This window comes from Poecilia mexicana, unplaced genomic scaffold (assembly GCF_051168715.1).
Source record: "Poecilia mexicana isolate PSO_F unplaced genomic scaffold, ASM5116871v1 scaffold_22, whole genome shotgun sequence".
Lineage (NCBI taxonomy): Eukaryota > Metazoa > Chordata > Actinopteri > Cyprinodontiformes > Poeciliidae > Poecilia > Poecilia mexicana.
Window position 1 is genome coordinate 11,447,455 of NW_028263391.1, and position 16,333 is coordinate 11,463,787.

The 16,333-nt window shown below is 38.5% G+C and overlaps 1 protein-coding gene across 1 annotated transcript in view; it reads left to right on the forward strand.

The window, feature by feature from the left end:
* The first annotated feature begins 7,057 nt into the window (after window positions 1-7,057).
* Window positions 7,058-16,333, forward strand: part of spred1 (sprouty related EVH1 domain containing 1) — a 53,966-nt gene continuing 44,690 nt past the window's right edge. The window contains exon 1 of the mRNA XM_014995745.2: window positions 7,058-7,830. Coding sequence (XP_014851231.2) covers window positions 7,799-7,830 — 32 coding nt within the window. The 5' untranslated portion in view covers window positions 7,058-7,798. The remainder of the gene's footprint in view (window positions 7,831-16,333) is intronic.

A 16,333-nucleotide genomic window follows, 5' to 3' on the forward strand; every position in this document is an offset into this window, starting at 1 on the left:
AACATGTTCATTAATTTTTTATTTTTTTTTTTGCACAAAACCATTCTTAAAATCATTCTCAGAAGAATGAAGAGTAACATGTAGTTTTGGCTTGATATACAACGTTTGAATTTTATTCTAACATTTCTGCTTTCATGCATTGGTATCACCACCATTTTTCTCACTTACACTTCTTTTGCCTCCTCCCCTCATGCAATATTGTGAATGTACAACGGAAACCATAGAAATCCAACGGGAAATAAAGATTGTGTGGTCTACATTTTCTGCTTATTGGATTTTGTGCATTATCTTTTCAAACATTACTTGAACTAAAAGCTCCAATCGCTGGTTAAAATTGGGATCCTACAGAATCCAAAGTGGCCCTCACTTCTGTTTAAGCCCATCACCTAGCCTGGTACCAATAATGTCCATTAAAATTTGTTCAAACTTGATTTATTTGCATTTCTTTTCCACTTAAGACTATTATTACTAAGACCACAGCATAATTCTGCCTTCATTGTGTTTCGTTTTCGTAGAATTTTTCATGAAGGCAAACAAAAAGAAAAAAACATCTGATCAGAGCACTCTCTACCACATATTTGCTGTGCCCCCTGTATGACTTAAGACCAGATGGAAATGAGACTTGCTTTGGATTTTTTTTTTTTGAGGAATGTTTTTCTTCTTGCCACCCTTCCATAAAAACCAGATTTATGTTGTGCATGAATAACAGCTGTCATGATGATAGATTTTCTCACCTGAGCTGTGGGTTCCTGCAAAGCTAACATGGGCCGCTTGGCAACTTTTACAAGGGGCTGCGCAATTAAGAAAGTAAAATCATCTTTTAGCGCTTAAAGAAAACTTAAGACGGTCTTGATACTAGTTTCGGCAAAATTAATCAGACTTTTCAAACTTTTTTGCCACCTTTAATCTTACATAAATAGGCGCATGACTGCACAAGTAAGCATGCCCAACTTCTTCTCTGTCCTGTCTCACATGCCGTTTCTTTTTTACCCCCATGAGAATTGTAAACAGTCATCTCTAACTTCCCCTCCAACATATTCATTAATCCCTTCTATCCTGTGGGGCTGGATGATGATTACAGGGAAGCCAACCAAAGCCGCCCAAATAAACACCCCTCAGGCAGTAACAAAAGCCTGTCCACCTCACCCTAAACACAGCTTCCCTGGATAGATCAGGTTTCAATCAAACCCACGCACAACACACTAACAAAGGGAAGTAGCAGAGTCTAGAGCTGTGAAAAAGCCCACACTGACTGAAACTAATTTAGTTTCCCATTGTTTTGCAGATCAGGTTTTTGCATATGGCTCAAATGGTTCAGGGTTAAAATTTATTAGCTAAACATATTATAAACTCAGGTGGAAGAGTTCTTACAATTGAGGCACAAGTAGATGTTTTTCTTACAACTTCTTCTTCAGCTGAAGGTATTAGCCCTAGTGGGATAGGATTGAACAAGTTTATGCTTCTTCCCATCCCATTTCAAAACCAAAAACTGAGCCGTCATGCCATAAATATAATAAAATTTCGTCTTATTACATGTTATTATTTTTTCTGTTTCTTTTACTTTTTATTTTTATTAAACCACCTAATTTCACACTCATACTCTTGATAGCTCTCAGCTGAATCTACACCCATGCATAGGTGCAGCTACAAGGTTAATATTTTGTGCTTGACACACGGTCTTCTCAGATTTTTCACATGGTCTTTTGGAAAATATTCTTGAAACAAAATCTTGTGAGATATACTTTCAAGTGACCTAAAAAAAAAGAGAGCGAGAGAGATTTCAGAACTAGCATTAAGGAAATGTTCCTGTCAGAAAGTCAGAGGATGAAAGCAAGTATGTTGAACATCAAACATGCCTGAGAGCCCTCACTTCCTTCCTCTTCAGCCACTACACCTTTTTTACTCACCACCCTGCAATTAGACTGCCTAAAAGCTGCTTGCTTCCGAGGCTTGGCCTGCACTAATCATAGGTATGCATTGTTGCACTCGCCTGCCTGGTCTTTTTAAAAAATCAGCCTCTCTTGTTCAAGCCACACCTTTTGGTGAAGATTGCCAGGAGTCAGCTGTTGTTATCCAGATGGGTCTAATAAAGAGACAACTTGAGAGGCCTTAATGTGGAAACTGCAAAAGCTTTTTGAGGGAGAAGCCCTGAGATCACACAGCAGACCCTCGAGTTCATTAAATATGACTGAAAGTATGTAAATAAAGACGTCAAGAGACGTAACCAGTTATCGTCATGCTTTCTTATTGAAAGTTCAGGGGCCTCGTCACACAAAGTCACTATAGTTTCCTTCAACAGTTCAAAACCATCAATGTCAAGTTAATTTGGGGATAGAATCTCAATACAAGTGTGGTTGTTTGTTCTGCATTCCTATATATAAATCTGTTTATGTAGAACAATGCACTTCAGGTTTGACCAGAGAATTTCAGATTTTGAGCTAAATAATATCCAATATGTTACTTAAAAAGATAGTCAAAACAGTGAAATCAGAACCCTTTTTACATTTTCAGCAATGTCTCGTGTATAGCTATACAGGGGCACACTCACTCCCTATTATATGAATGTGCAAATAACCAATAGAAAATTTGTTTGGGTTAAAAATGAGTGAAGAATTTATTTGTTTGTTTTCTAATTCTTCCACTGTTCGCTCCATACTTTTAACTTAGTATAGCTGCACTTTGGCTGGGCTCTTCTAACACACAAATACTCTAACCATTCTGTTATAGTTCTGGTTGTATGTGTAAAGTCTCTATCCCACTGGAAGGTAAACCTTCACCCAGTTTCAACTGTTCTGTAGCCTCTAAAAAGTTTTCTTTCAAGATTGCTCTCTGTATTAACCTTCCCATCATTTCTGACTTGCTTATGTTAGGAATCTCCTGAGCAGAATGCTGCTGCCACCATGTTTCACAGTGGGGATGCTTTGAGGGTTATGTGTAGTGTTTGTTTGCATCCACACATAACACTCTGTATCTATGCTGCCACCATCATACTTCATGATACGGATGGCATGTTTGGGCTAATGTGCAAAGTTTGTTTTCTACCTCACACAGAGTTTTGAACGTAGGTTATGAAGTTACGTTTTATCTCATCTGACCAGAGCAACTGAATGTTAAAGTGCATGGTTACCGATGTGCTGCATAGGAATTTCTAACTTTGAATTTGTCAAGTTGCGAAACTTGCTGCAAGGCTACAGTTGCTTAAGAAAAAACTAAACAAGAGCCCACATAGGTTCCATAGGAATATAATTTAGAAATGATTTAATTTTTTCTTTTAAAAAGTCAAGTAGTTATACTCTGAAAAGAGGTTTGTGTTGAGATAAGTGAATCCCATTTTCCGTGGTTGCTTGTTGGAATCGGAATGCTGACTTGTTTACCGCCTTGAGAACTGTGACTCTGATTGCACTTGGGAGTGAAGTCAAGGGATGTCTCTGTTAGCTAAACATCCTGTTGCCCTGTTTAAATACACTACATTGTGTGTTGTTAAGTGTGTGAAAAACACAGGAAATGCATGAGGGTCATCCACATTTGTGAGATGAGAAACCAGGCTGACTTCCTGAACTCTAAATACTCTAAAGGATAAAGGCATGCAAGTGGGAAAATTCATGGTCACTTGGTTTTTTTCTGCTCATTTTAGACAACGAACACTTTATTTGGACTTGCAAGCCTGATCAGTCACAAATGGTAACCTAATTTAAAAAGGAAGAAATGAAGCAAAGAAGTCATGGTTTTTAAATAACAGAGTTGATCCTCTGTTTCTTGATCTCTCAGTGTGAGTCTCTCCACAGAGATAAAGATTGTGCAAATACAAGCTTTTAAACATTCATGTCAAGCTGACACAAGTAATTTAGGAAGAGGGGAAAAAAATGCACTGACAAACCATTCACCCTTTGCTCTCAGAGAGTCAGCTGCATAGCAGTAAACGCAGCTCAACAGAGAGAACGTAATCGAACAATAAAAAGGAAGTCCAAAATATGTGTCATAGCTGCACAAGTGGAGCTACTGCACGCATGGGTTGTCTATATACAGCGACATGAAGGGTGCTTTATATGGTGGCAACATAAGGCCGAGGCGAAAGCTGTATGAAAGCCAGAGAAATACAAAGAAACTTCTCACACAACATGCTGTCTCTATGACAACAACACAGAATCATTTAGCCTGATCTCTTGGCTTTCCACAGAGCAGAGAAATCCAATAGCATTTAAGTCTTACACAACCAAGCCACAGATTCACTCCGCAAAGGTTTTGACACATTTGCAAATAAGGTTCAGGGATCCATTCATGGATTTACACAGTAACTTCCAAGACACTTTTATGTAGGAAACATTTCTAAGTGTTTAGAAAGAGTAAACATTTCTATTACGATATTTGGTAAAGAAACATTAATGTATAGTGCAGTATTTTATTGATCTCGGAGTAAAAGAGAGTTAAGAATTCACCCAATAGAGTTAATATAACAATTTGCACCCGCTGGTGAAGAGCACCTATTGGCACAGAGCAATTCAAAGTTCAATATTCATTATGGCTGTGGTGCATTTAAAACACAGCAAAACCTAAAGACATAAACTATTAACCAGTTACTGATGGATTGTATCACATTAAGTGAGAGGTACACATAGCACGATGCGATCTCTATTTGTAAGCATGTTATTTTAAGTCAAAATGCAAAAAATGCTGAGACATACATTGCTATCAGGGTGTACTGCTACTAGTAACTATGATACCAGTTGGCAGATCTCATGTGTTTTTTTTTTTTTTTTACTTGCAATAAAAACACTCTTAATGAGGTGTGACATAATTTTTAGATCCAACCTCCAATGTCCAAAAAAGTAGACTCTACCACAATACACACAACAGGGGTTCCCTGGTTCTTTCCTCCAATGTTTCAAACTTAATAATAATGATAAAAAAATAATTAGTTTGTGATTAAGGCATGCAATTTAACATTCATGTTATTAAAACAGCAGTAAACCTTTTAAAGGGGCAGTATTATGTGTTTTCGAGACACATATTGGTATTTCATAGCACAATCAAGTAAACTATGTTACCTTCAGTTGTTATGAAAATGCTCTCTACATATATCAAATATACAAAATTTTACTTTGATTTTTGTGCTTTGAAACTGGGCCTCTGTCTCTTTAAAAACCCCTGCTCTTTCTGAAACCCCGCCTTCAGGAAGTCATGTAGCAGAGCTCCTAAATCAACCCTTTAACAATGTTTTTACCAGCATTGCACTCCAAAGTAGCTCGTATGATGAGTTCAGCAGATTCCCAGTTTCACGAGGTGTTTGCTAATTGCTGCTGGCTAGTCTGAAGGAGCTGAGTGAGGGAAGGGGTGCTTTGTAAGGCGGAAGTTCGGGAAATAGCAGGATTGCTTAGCCAAAGCTAAATGTAAACTGAAGCTCTTTCTAACAATTTGTTTTGTAATAGCTTTTAAAAAAATAAATAATGAAATAAAACATTACTAGAGAGACTTGAATGTTTCCTATAAACTGTACAGTGACAAAGTCACTAAGAAGAGTTTCCCTTAAGTTATAATCCATGCATAGATCAAGATAGAATAACTTTACATCCTTCTTTAAGTGTTTTAAATAAGAAAAAACCCTTTATAACTATGTTATACAGCTTTCTTTCACATTAACAATATATTATATTTGTATACACTTATAACGCCACAAATGTGCGGGGTAGTTTCAGAACACTATGGGTAACATGAGACATCATCGTATTTTAAACCATGCAACTCAAATAAATTAGTCTTACTTTGGGTTCCGGCTCAATTCGTTCCTTTGCTAATTCCAAGTTTCATACCATGAGCTGGTGTTCTGTCCCTTCCTATCACCGTTTCGTACCAATAAACAACCTACTTTGAACCCAAGTACTTAACCCCTGGTGAATCACTTGATTATTTATTGATTAGACAATGCTAAGTATTTCATGGATTATGGTACTAAACTTCCCTCTATAGGGTACAAACTCACACATGGGAGACCAAACTATTTTGTACCAAAGAAAAAAACTGGGGACAAGATGGTCCGAAAGTATTTCATACTTTGGGTACCTTTTCATATATTACTTTTTCCAGGAATGACATACAACCTCAAAAAATAAGTTGTACTGGATGCCCATTTGGGATTTGAATAAATTTGTATCTGAAAAAGTTTCAAGAAATCATATTTTTGCTCACCTTTTGTACCCAACTGTCTCATGTCGAAACCTTTTCCCATGAATGAAATAATATAGTATTTTTGTAATTTCATATCGGACCTTTCTAGGCCACAAAATTATGCAAAAAGAAGTGAAGTATAAAAAGTCCTTGGCCAATGTGATACCAGACAGACATTTTCTGCTACCACGTTGTACCTAACTTTTTATGTACAAATAGTCCTTCATTCATTCCAAGTATTTAGTCATTTTGTTACATTGTGGTTCTGGTATTTTCATACTATAGTTTTTCAGATACTGTGCAAAGCCGTTTCAGGTACGAAATGGTATATATAAAAGCAATTCAGGCCCGTACCAGCCTTTTAAAGGAACTTTTTTGTACCAAAATACCAAAACATCAAGTCATTAACAAATAGTGGAGTGAAATGACCACTAACGTTTACAGAGCTAATTTAGAATTAAATAATTTTACTGATATATATGCCTTTACATAGCTTTAGTAAATTGTTTCCGTGCAACTTTAAGAAGTGGTGCGGGTGCGGTCGACCACGACAAGACTGCATGAAGTAAAACAAAAAAACAAACATTTTTGTGGCTGAGGGCATGTGTCAGCCCCACGTCTTTCTCCTAATTATATTCTACTTCGCGTGGTATCACACAGACGCTTCCCTCCTATATCAATGCGTGATTGAAGGCAAACTTCTTTTGGGAAGTGTTGGGACTACTTTAGTGAACCCCCTTGCACATCAAAATTAACTAATTGACCGCACAAGCATACAGAGGAAGGCGGTTAAGTGTAATGCTAGTTACTCTTCAACAAGTCGGAACTTTCTATTTGCTAGGTGAGCATATTTTCTTGCAAGGGTGACATGTTTTCACTACGTCGCGGAAGGATCCGATTTTTCTCAAGCGAGGGTCGACACATCCGCCCAGTTTTCCGATGTTTCATCCCCCCTTTACCTCCCCTCCTCCTCCTCCGAGTTGAAAATGGAGTTCGATAAAAGCAGATGTCCACCAACTTTTCCTGGAAATCTCATGTCTGTGTTTGGTTGATTATTCCCTGTGTATGCACACTGAAAACAGCCAATTTCTGTTTTTGTTTGGCTTCGGATGCCTTTACTGCAGAATATTCGGACACGTTGACGGAGCCGACACTGCACAGCGCTTTTTCAAGTGTCGTCCTGGAGCTGAAGTTGGGCGAATGGATGCTCGACATAAATAACCTAACAAACGTTACAGTCTACGGCGATTCCTGCATTTTCTCTCATTTTTTGAAGGATCTATAAACATTCTTGCAAAGCGAGGATCTGTTGTGTGTTTGTTGAAGGAGGATGGTGCCGCTTGCTCATTTGTTGTGGTCGGATTTTACTTCCAGGGAGGATAAAATGAATCAACGGCTGTCATTCCTCCTCGCTGCTTTACACTAGTCCCAGCCAGCAGAGCTAAGCTAGCTTTCACTCGGTGTTCTCGGGGACGCTCGGTTAGGCATGCCCCCTCTTTGTACACCGTTCATCCGACGTCCTTAATAAGGTTTTATTCGTTTTTATGAAGGAAAATGGTGATTTTTGTGGTATTTTATCCCGCCGTCACTGCGTCGTCGATGCTATTGCTAGGATTTGGATCCTCGTGAGGAAAAAATGAGTGAAGATTCAACAAATCCAAACAACGAGTGAGTACTTTTTACTTACATATGCACAGACGTATACATATATTCAAGGAGCACATATAAATACAGTTCAGATTAGTATTTAGGTACCTTTAGGTATTAATATGTGCTCTTACACGCCGTCCCGGTGACATTTCTGACTCTGCTGCGCTGGTATTTCATCATTATGCTTTGCCTTTTATAATATAGAATGTAACTTCTAATTGTTTATGGACTATTGGAAGAACAATAGCACACGTTTGTTATAATTGTAATAACATGTATACATACGGAAACAATGCCATGCCTGCTCGTGTTCTTGTTTTGACATATTTGACATCTCCGATGGGAGAATTTATATTAGGCCTATGTATTGAAGCTTCAGTAATGTTAGAATTATTCAATAAGGTGGAAAAAATTATTCTAAACTCGTTTATTATTATTATTATTATTATTATTATTATAGTAATGGTATTGTACTGATCGCCTCTTTAAATGTACGTATTTTTAAAGTAGACAAGCCAAGTCCAGTTTAAATACACATTGAGATATCTGTTAGTCTGAGTACATTATGGTCACACTGCGTTATATTGACAGTGTAGATTTGTGTGTAGCCAACTGCTGTCCGCCATGATTTCGGCACCTTCCCGTGCATTTAAATCCTGTATTTAATCCTTGTGCTTAAATCTAGTCTTTCCTAACCAGTCATACATATCAAATGAAAACTGTTCATGGCTATGGCGACATTTATAAGAGAAGAAGATTACATTTTTTTCTCAATCACGCACATTTACATATCACGATCCCCATTCATAAAAAACGCCGTGGAACGGCGTTACATTCACGACCTATCTCAACGCGGTCCGCGGACACTGACTGTAATCTGTACATGTCGTGCTTTTCGTACACGTCGCACGCATTTCTGGTCGGGGTTAGCTATTGTTTTAATGGGGCTGATTCCCCCCCATGAGCCCTTGTTGACAGTCAGTGAGAAATATCTGCTTCGGGAGGTGCTGCGGTCACATGATCTCCTCCATTCATAAAGTACCTGCCTGCCCATTCACAGTACTGTACACTGTTTCGCATTGCACCGAAGATCGCATTTTTGGGTTAAATACTGCGCGGGCACAGAAGCAAAGGTTTTTTTTATGTATACGTGAGTGGGTCATAATGACATATAATCATTTTCCCCGTCTCCGAGGGTTTGCCTTTTGCCACAGAGGAAGTAAAATGTCCTTTACAGCCATTTACATTGTCATGGATAGATGACTAAAACACACCCATTTCTTCTCCAATTTCTTTTATCTGGCCTTTGTGGTCCTGATTGATTTTAATGCATGGGGTTTTGTCCTTGAAGTGCACTTCTGTGATCTTATGTAACATTTGCCATGCTGTCCTTTGTTCACATTATCCAGTGCACAGTTGAGCCTTTAACACATATGTGTTGATTAATCTAAACCTAATGTAGTACTTTTTTGTTGTTTTGTCTTTTTATGTGTGATGCTACCAGATAAGATCAAACTTCTCATTGTGTTTTTGTCTGAAGACGAGAGAAAAAAAACAACAAAAAAGCATAAGCATTTGTAAAATTTGACCCGTCTCCTTAGAACAACATCAAGGATCCACAACAACCCCCACTGAGGGAATTTTTGCCGTGGGCTTATGTATTATCAGTGGGTTTTAAATACAGTGCTGGGTTTGTTCCATGCTGCATGATGGCGGCAGCGAACATGATGAAGCGATCCGGACATTGTTGCTATGATTCCACCACCTTTCTGCCAGTGGTATGATTCATTGTAATGGAAGCTACAGAGTACTGAGTGAAGGTTGTCTTTCTTTTTCCTTTTTGAAGACGTTTCGGTTTTTCCCATTGCCCAGGTGGATTTAGATCTTAGAGGAAGTCAGTCGCTTATTTCTAAAAAGAAAAGTCTTTCCCAATATTCTCCGAATCCTTGAATAAAACCTGCTCAACTAACAAGTTGCTGACAGGTGTTAAGGAAAACATATTTTCTTTGACTGGCTAATTCTCATTATGTTGTAGAAGCAAATAGCTATAAATACCACAAGTAAAAAGAAAAAATACATAATCATAATTAGATTTGTGGACTTGTCGTTTTAAACACTTTTTTCACAACACAAAAGCCCTTGTGTCCACATTCTCTTAAAAACAGGAAGCAAGTATCATGCATGAATGATTGCATGTAATACGGATCCGGAGTGTCTGATGGGCCATTGTTGTACATGGAACACACTGTTTTCTTAGTTGAAAGAAATAAATAAATAATGGGAGATGTGTGGTCACCTTGCTACAAAGATCATCTATGAAGCAATTGTGAAAGCTAGGACAGATAGCTGAACAAGGAAGTCAGCCAGACCACTGAGGCAACTGTGCCTGTTAGTTTTAAACTTGAAGTTTATCAGATGAAAAACAAAACATTGTTTACAGTGTTTCTTTTCGTGTCCTCTCGCCGAACAAAACACCTGCTGATGCCCACATATGACGTCAAATTAATAGCTGCTCTCATTTAGCTTTAGCTGCAGCTCACTTTCTCCTCAGTGTCTGAGTCAATTACAGGAAAAAACATTCGGCCGCAGCTGCCACCTGATTCTGTAGTATGTATATATAGCTAAATCCTCACTAGTGACTATATCTGATTATATGGAGAAAAGTGAGACTGGTAACCATCTCAAAGCCGACTAATATAAAGCAGGCTGTTTTGGTGGCACAGTTGGGAGGAACGCGCTGACATGACTTTACACATCAGTGTAACAATTCTGGTCAGAACAGGAGCAGAACTTGTCTATCTGAATATGGGTAGTAGTTTTGTGTTTACAGTGGTTCCCAACCCTGGTTCTCCAGCCTCTGTATCCTAGATGTGCCTTTGTTCCAGCACACCTGAGTTATACGATTGCCTGACCTCCTCTGCATGCCATCTAGTGCCTGTTAATCAACCTTGGTATTTAAGTCAGGCGTCTGGCAGCAAGGGAACACCTAAAACATGAATTACGGGGGAGAACCAGAGTTGGGAATAACAGTTTAAAAAACAGCTTTTAACTATCATTTGCCACTGCGGTGACTTAAAGACAGATTAGACTAGTCACAGAGATGTGATAAATCTCTGGGTCCAGTTTATTAGGCCTGCATGCTACTTCTATCAGACATCATTTCCTTTGATTTCCTCCTTCTTACTGGACAAATCACCATAAAAATCTCTTCTTTATGGACTCGAATTGGACATTCTGTTGTGCATTGATGCCCAACTTTGGCATTCAAAGAGTCATCATCACTCCTTGACCTTTGGCTGTTGTCCGCTACCTTTTTTCACTTTTTCTTTGGTTTGTATTACAAGCTTTACCTCTAAAAAAAGTATACAGTCTCTTATGAACATGTGTACAGAAAAAAAAAATCACTTTTCATGTGAAAACAGTGAAGATTTGACACTGATACAATGTAAAGCCATGTTTACAGGTTGTGTAACAGTGTAGTGGCCATCTATGTCTGAACTACTGGCAACAAAAGTGAGTACTCCCCTAAGTGAAAAGGGGGGTGCCAGCCAGTTGCTGTTTAGACCTTACATTGCACACTGCATCAAATTGGTCGTCATGGCTTCATGGGGCTGCATAAATACTCCCATCTGTGGGGAACTACAGTTCATCGAGGGAACCATGGATGCCAACATGTACTGTGACGTATTGAAGCAACGCTTGAACCCCTCCACCCCCACCTTCAGAAACTGGTCCAGAGGGCGGTATTCCAACATGATAATGAGCCCAAACATACCTCCAAGACGACCACTGTCTTACTAAAGAAACTGAGTGCAAAGGTTCTGGGCTGGCCAAGCATGTCTCCAGACCTAAACCATATTCCTTAAAGTTGGAGGAATGCAAGGTCTCTAATGTCCAGCAGCTTCATGACGTCATCATGGGGAAGAGGAATCCTGTGCAATCTGTGAAGCTCTAGTGAACTTCCTGCCCAAGAGAAATGTAGCAGTTCAGGAAAATAATAGTGCCCACAAAAATCATGGAAACTGGGGCAGAGTTTGGACATTCTGGTGTCCTCACTTTTGAAAAATGTTATCTTGGGGGTTTCAGCCAATTTACTTTTATATACAAGCTGTACAATGGCTACATTGTATCAAAATAGTGTTGTTCAATGAAAACAAATAAAGTATTTTACAAAAATGCAAGGAGTGTACTCACTTTTGTGAGATACTGTATGTGTCTTTTAAGCTTGCAGTCTTCATAAATGCATTTTAAAATTGCCTCAAGATTCAAGCAGCGATGGCCCTGAGGTAGTTTTGTCTAAAAGATGGTTGGGTAAACCAAGCTGTTGTAGACACACAGCACAGCCTTTGTTGGGAACATGTTTCTTGGCCTTGGTGCAGTGGTGTTCACAAAGCTGAAATTACAAAAAGAGCTCATACAGCCTTGTGAGATTCTGGCTTGTGTCTTGTTCGGCATGTGTGGAGAGTTCCCCTCTTCTTTAATATCAAATAGATTCTTGCCAGTCTGCACCTTCAGATGGAAAGTGCAGACATTTTACATGCCCTCATACGTTTTTGTTTTTTACTTAGTGAATGTCAGTTGACTGACACATACACCGGGTATGGCCTCATTGTTTGCAATTCCTGCCGTATTGTCTTTTGCTAGTCAGGTGATCTTCAGTCTGCTTTCTCTGTCCGCTTCCTATCTGTGTGATTGATTTGAAAGCTCAGTGTTCCAGCTGCCTATGTGGGTGTCTTGATCTTATCACATGTGAGCTGTTTTCACTCCCTTTAGTTTTGCAGAGCTTCCCAAAAACATTCTTCCCAAACAACCCCCATCACGTCTCAAAACGACAAGGATATACGACTTCTTCAGTTGTTGGCATGCTTTATGGCCTGGGTAATGACTCATATTCTGTAGAGCTCATGGGAAGCTAAATAGTGTCTTAGGCCTTTCAATAGTCAGTGAATTTTGCAGTTATTTCAGTTTCTTGAACATGGTATCCATTTGGCAACAGGATGAGATTCTGATGATATGATAACCTTGATTAAAAATACTCTACTTTCACTTTATCAAATCATTTAAACATTTTAAACTGAAATGTAATAGCATGATATGCATGCTTTTATTTAAATGTTGATCTTTGGTTTACAATTAAAATCTAACAATTATAGCTTTTCTGATTTATATTCAGAAACTTGACTAAATGATTGAGGAAGTGCTCATAAGCTACCCAATGACTGCCTTTCAAATACAGTCATTCTTTTCTGTTTTTATGCATGATAACATCATGATTGTGGCTGTTTATTAAAATTGTAGCTTTTTGAAACCTCAGTACACATCCATGCCTGTAACAGCTTTCGTCATTTTAACTGGTTGAATATAAGCTACAGACACATCTTACCCCAGGGCAATCTCTTTTGAGCTGAACACTCAAACACGTCTTTGGTTTTGCTTCTGTTTTCTTTTGAGGAAGTGTTGGTTGTGATGAATGTGGCTTACAGGAGCTAACAAAATATTTCATTTGACAAACCTGAGGTTGCATATAACAACAGTGCCTGCATGATACATGCTCAGTGTTTTTTCCCTTCACAGGCAGTGAAAACCTCATTTTATGTCATAAGTTTCATTTGTAATCAGCAGTGTTTATCTTTTTATAGACTAACTCTGTGACCCAGTACTGAAGTGGCCATCTATTGAGCTGTGAAGTATGGTTAGTTTTTTTTTGTTGTTTTTTTTTTTAATTTATATGAATCTACAGATGTCTTGTGATGTCTGTGGTTGTGACGCATCATCAAAAATGAAACCTGTCTTGCGTTGTAATGGACTCTTCCATCCCCGTGGTCAGATTAAGGCTTGGATCCTCTGTATTTTAAACCTAACCTACTTCCTTCTTATTATTTTCATTTCCTCTTCAAGTATTTTAGGAGCATGCATTAAGTGGAACAAAATGTGAGTAGTGAATTAGAAAAGTACTTTTCTTAAAAGATGAATGATGATGTGGAGTTAGTAGTCTACTCTACACCACATGTGGACTTGAGTTGTATGTGAGTGTGTCTGCATCATAACATCTACATAGCAGGAGGCTTGTCTTTATTTCTTTGCCCAGTCGGGCCTCTGATGCTCACAGACCATATCTTAATGCCTTTACGAATTGCTTCTAACACAAACTGACTGAATTGTAGATATTGTTTTCAGTCGTACTGCATGCAGGAGCGAGAAGGCTGGGCCTTGTTGGGAACTCTTTGCTGCAGCTGGGCTAAGATGGTTCTTTCCTGTTGAGCCACAGACTTAAAAGGGCACAGATGTAAATCCTAAACCTTGTGTCTTTGATTGAGTTTCCAAACGCTTTGAAAACAGGAAGGGGTTTCTGTGTATGTGTCTTTGCGCGTACACGTATACACACACAGCTGCACATGTTCCTGCGTCTCTATTTTTATAGAAACATTTGCCATGTGTGCTTCTGGAAAAGATAAGGTCTGATCCTGGATTGGTGAACGTAAGAAAAAGTAATAGCTGTTATATAAAATTTAAAGCCTCGCCAAAATTTCAAGCCTGTATTTTCATCTGCCCAGTGAATGTCTGATCAGATTTTGACTATATTTAGTACTCGATTGGTTACTAAAGTTGTTTCTTGACTCATCAAATTGCAAGACATTTCCTGCTTGAATGAGATGTCTTTGTCCAGAATAGTCAACTATAGAGTTGAATATTTTACTGTAATTATGTAACTGTACTCTCATCATCTTCATTTTATAGCTTGTCTTGGCAGTTCATAGGCCACCATCTCAGTGTGATGGCTGATCATTCCTAAGTAGCTTCAAAAGATATATTGACAGTTTTTTTTTTTCCCGCAGCTACACGGCCCGGTCCTGTGGGACTGCTTTCGCATCAAAGGCGAGCAGAGATGCCGCTGCAGTTGAATTTCGTGGTTCCTCTTTTTTGTAATGGCAAGCGTAAGGTTTTAATTTACTGAATGCTTGTGGTTCGAATTAAGATCCTCTCAATATGCGGCTTTGATGAATGTTTGAGAATAGCTTTCTGGCATTTGATACACATATGGGATTCTTTTTAGATTTATAGTGTGCCATGGGGCAGCGGGAGTTGGAACTGCGATGTCGGGATAGCAGGCCCAGTCCAGTAATGGACGGTTTGATTTGAAAATGATTGTTCAAGATGTCGTCCCGATGAGATCTCGTGATGATTGTCCGGTTTCCATATGGAAGGCAAGTTAATTTGGCATGGAAAGGTTGTCTGCCATAGATACTACCAAAACTACCATTAACATTTAGGTTTTGCTGTGCCGTGCAGCAGCAGCAGATTAGGCTAGTGTTTTTTGTTTTTTTTTTTTCTTTTTTTTTCTGAGTCAGTTGGTAGCTAAGCTGAATGTTCTTGTGAGGGAGATGAGTCACCAGCAGCCTGAGGTGTTGAGAAGAGATAGGGCAAATTTTTCTTTCACTTCTCTTTCTATAACCAGCGGATTAGTTTTCACTGCAGCTAGAGTAAGCAAGCTTGTGTTGCCTGCTTAGTGTTCACACTTCTATCTGCTTTTATTAATGACCAACAGACAGCCTCTTCAGACGTACTTTTACTATGAATGTATGTTGCAGCTTACACAGCTAACCATAAACCACATTGGCTTTTGTCTTCTGTGTGTCTTCTTTTAGTTTGCGTTTGGTTCTTTAAGCTGGGACTGAGACTAATTAGTTTGCTTGTTTACCCCATTCAGATTAGATGCACGGGTGGAATACATGGCCAGGTTCCATGTTTTATTTTTATCAACAAGATATGTTTACAGTCAAAAAATGTCATTACAGTAGAAGCAATATTGCTTATTTCTTTTTAATACATTTCTTATATCTACTTAAATAAGAAATGTCATGTCTACAGAAATGTCATGTCTATGTAAGGCGACATGAATCTACAAGGCGTGGGCCACTGTAAAATTCTCACGGTTTAATAACCTTGAGTAAAAATACAACAGTTTCACAACAGCAACACACAAAGTGTAGCTTGAATATATCACCAGATCTAATTGAAAATATTTAGAACAGAAAACAACAGTCATTCCTGCTGCAGTTATATGTTAAAGTAATTCAACATATTAATTAATGTAGTCATATTAATGTCATCTAAAGTCTTTATTCAATGCTTTTTTTATTTTAAAGCATAAACTTAAACATCTAGAGGAAACACCAGCTACATGTGGTAATTTACAAGTGTTTATTGAGAAGAGTGCCTTATATCACTCTATTATTAGGGTAACACAAGCATAAAAAGCAAAAGTCAGCCAATGCCGATACGATATTTATTGCTGATATATTAGACACATTGTTTTTTGGTGGGTGTGCAAAATAAAACTTTTTAAGCAATCTGACAATGTGCAGCTCTAATATTATCTGATTAAGTAATGTGCTATGCTTGGGTAATCGACGTGCATTTGCCTACTTAGCTGATATGTAGCTTGGCAGTTGTGTTCAGAAAACGTGACCTCATTGAGAGTGATGGGTTTTCTGTCTCACGACTATTTGCATTCCTTGCG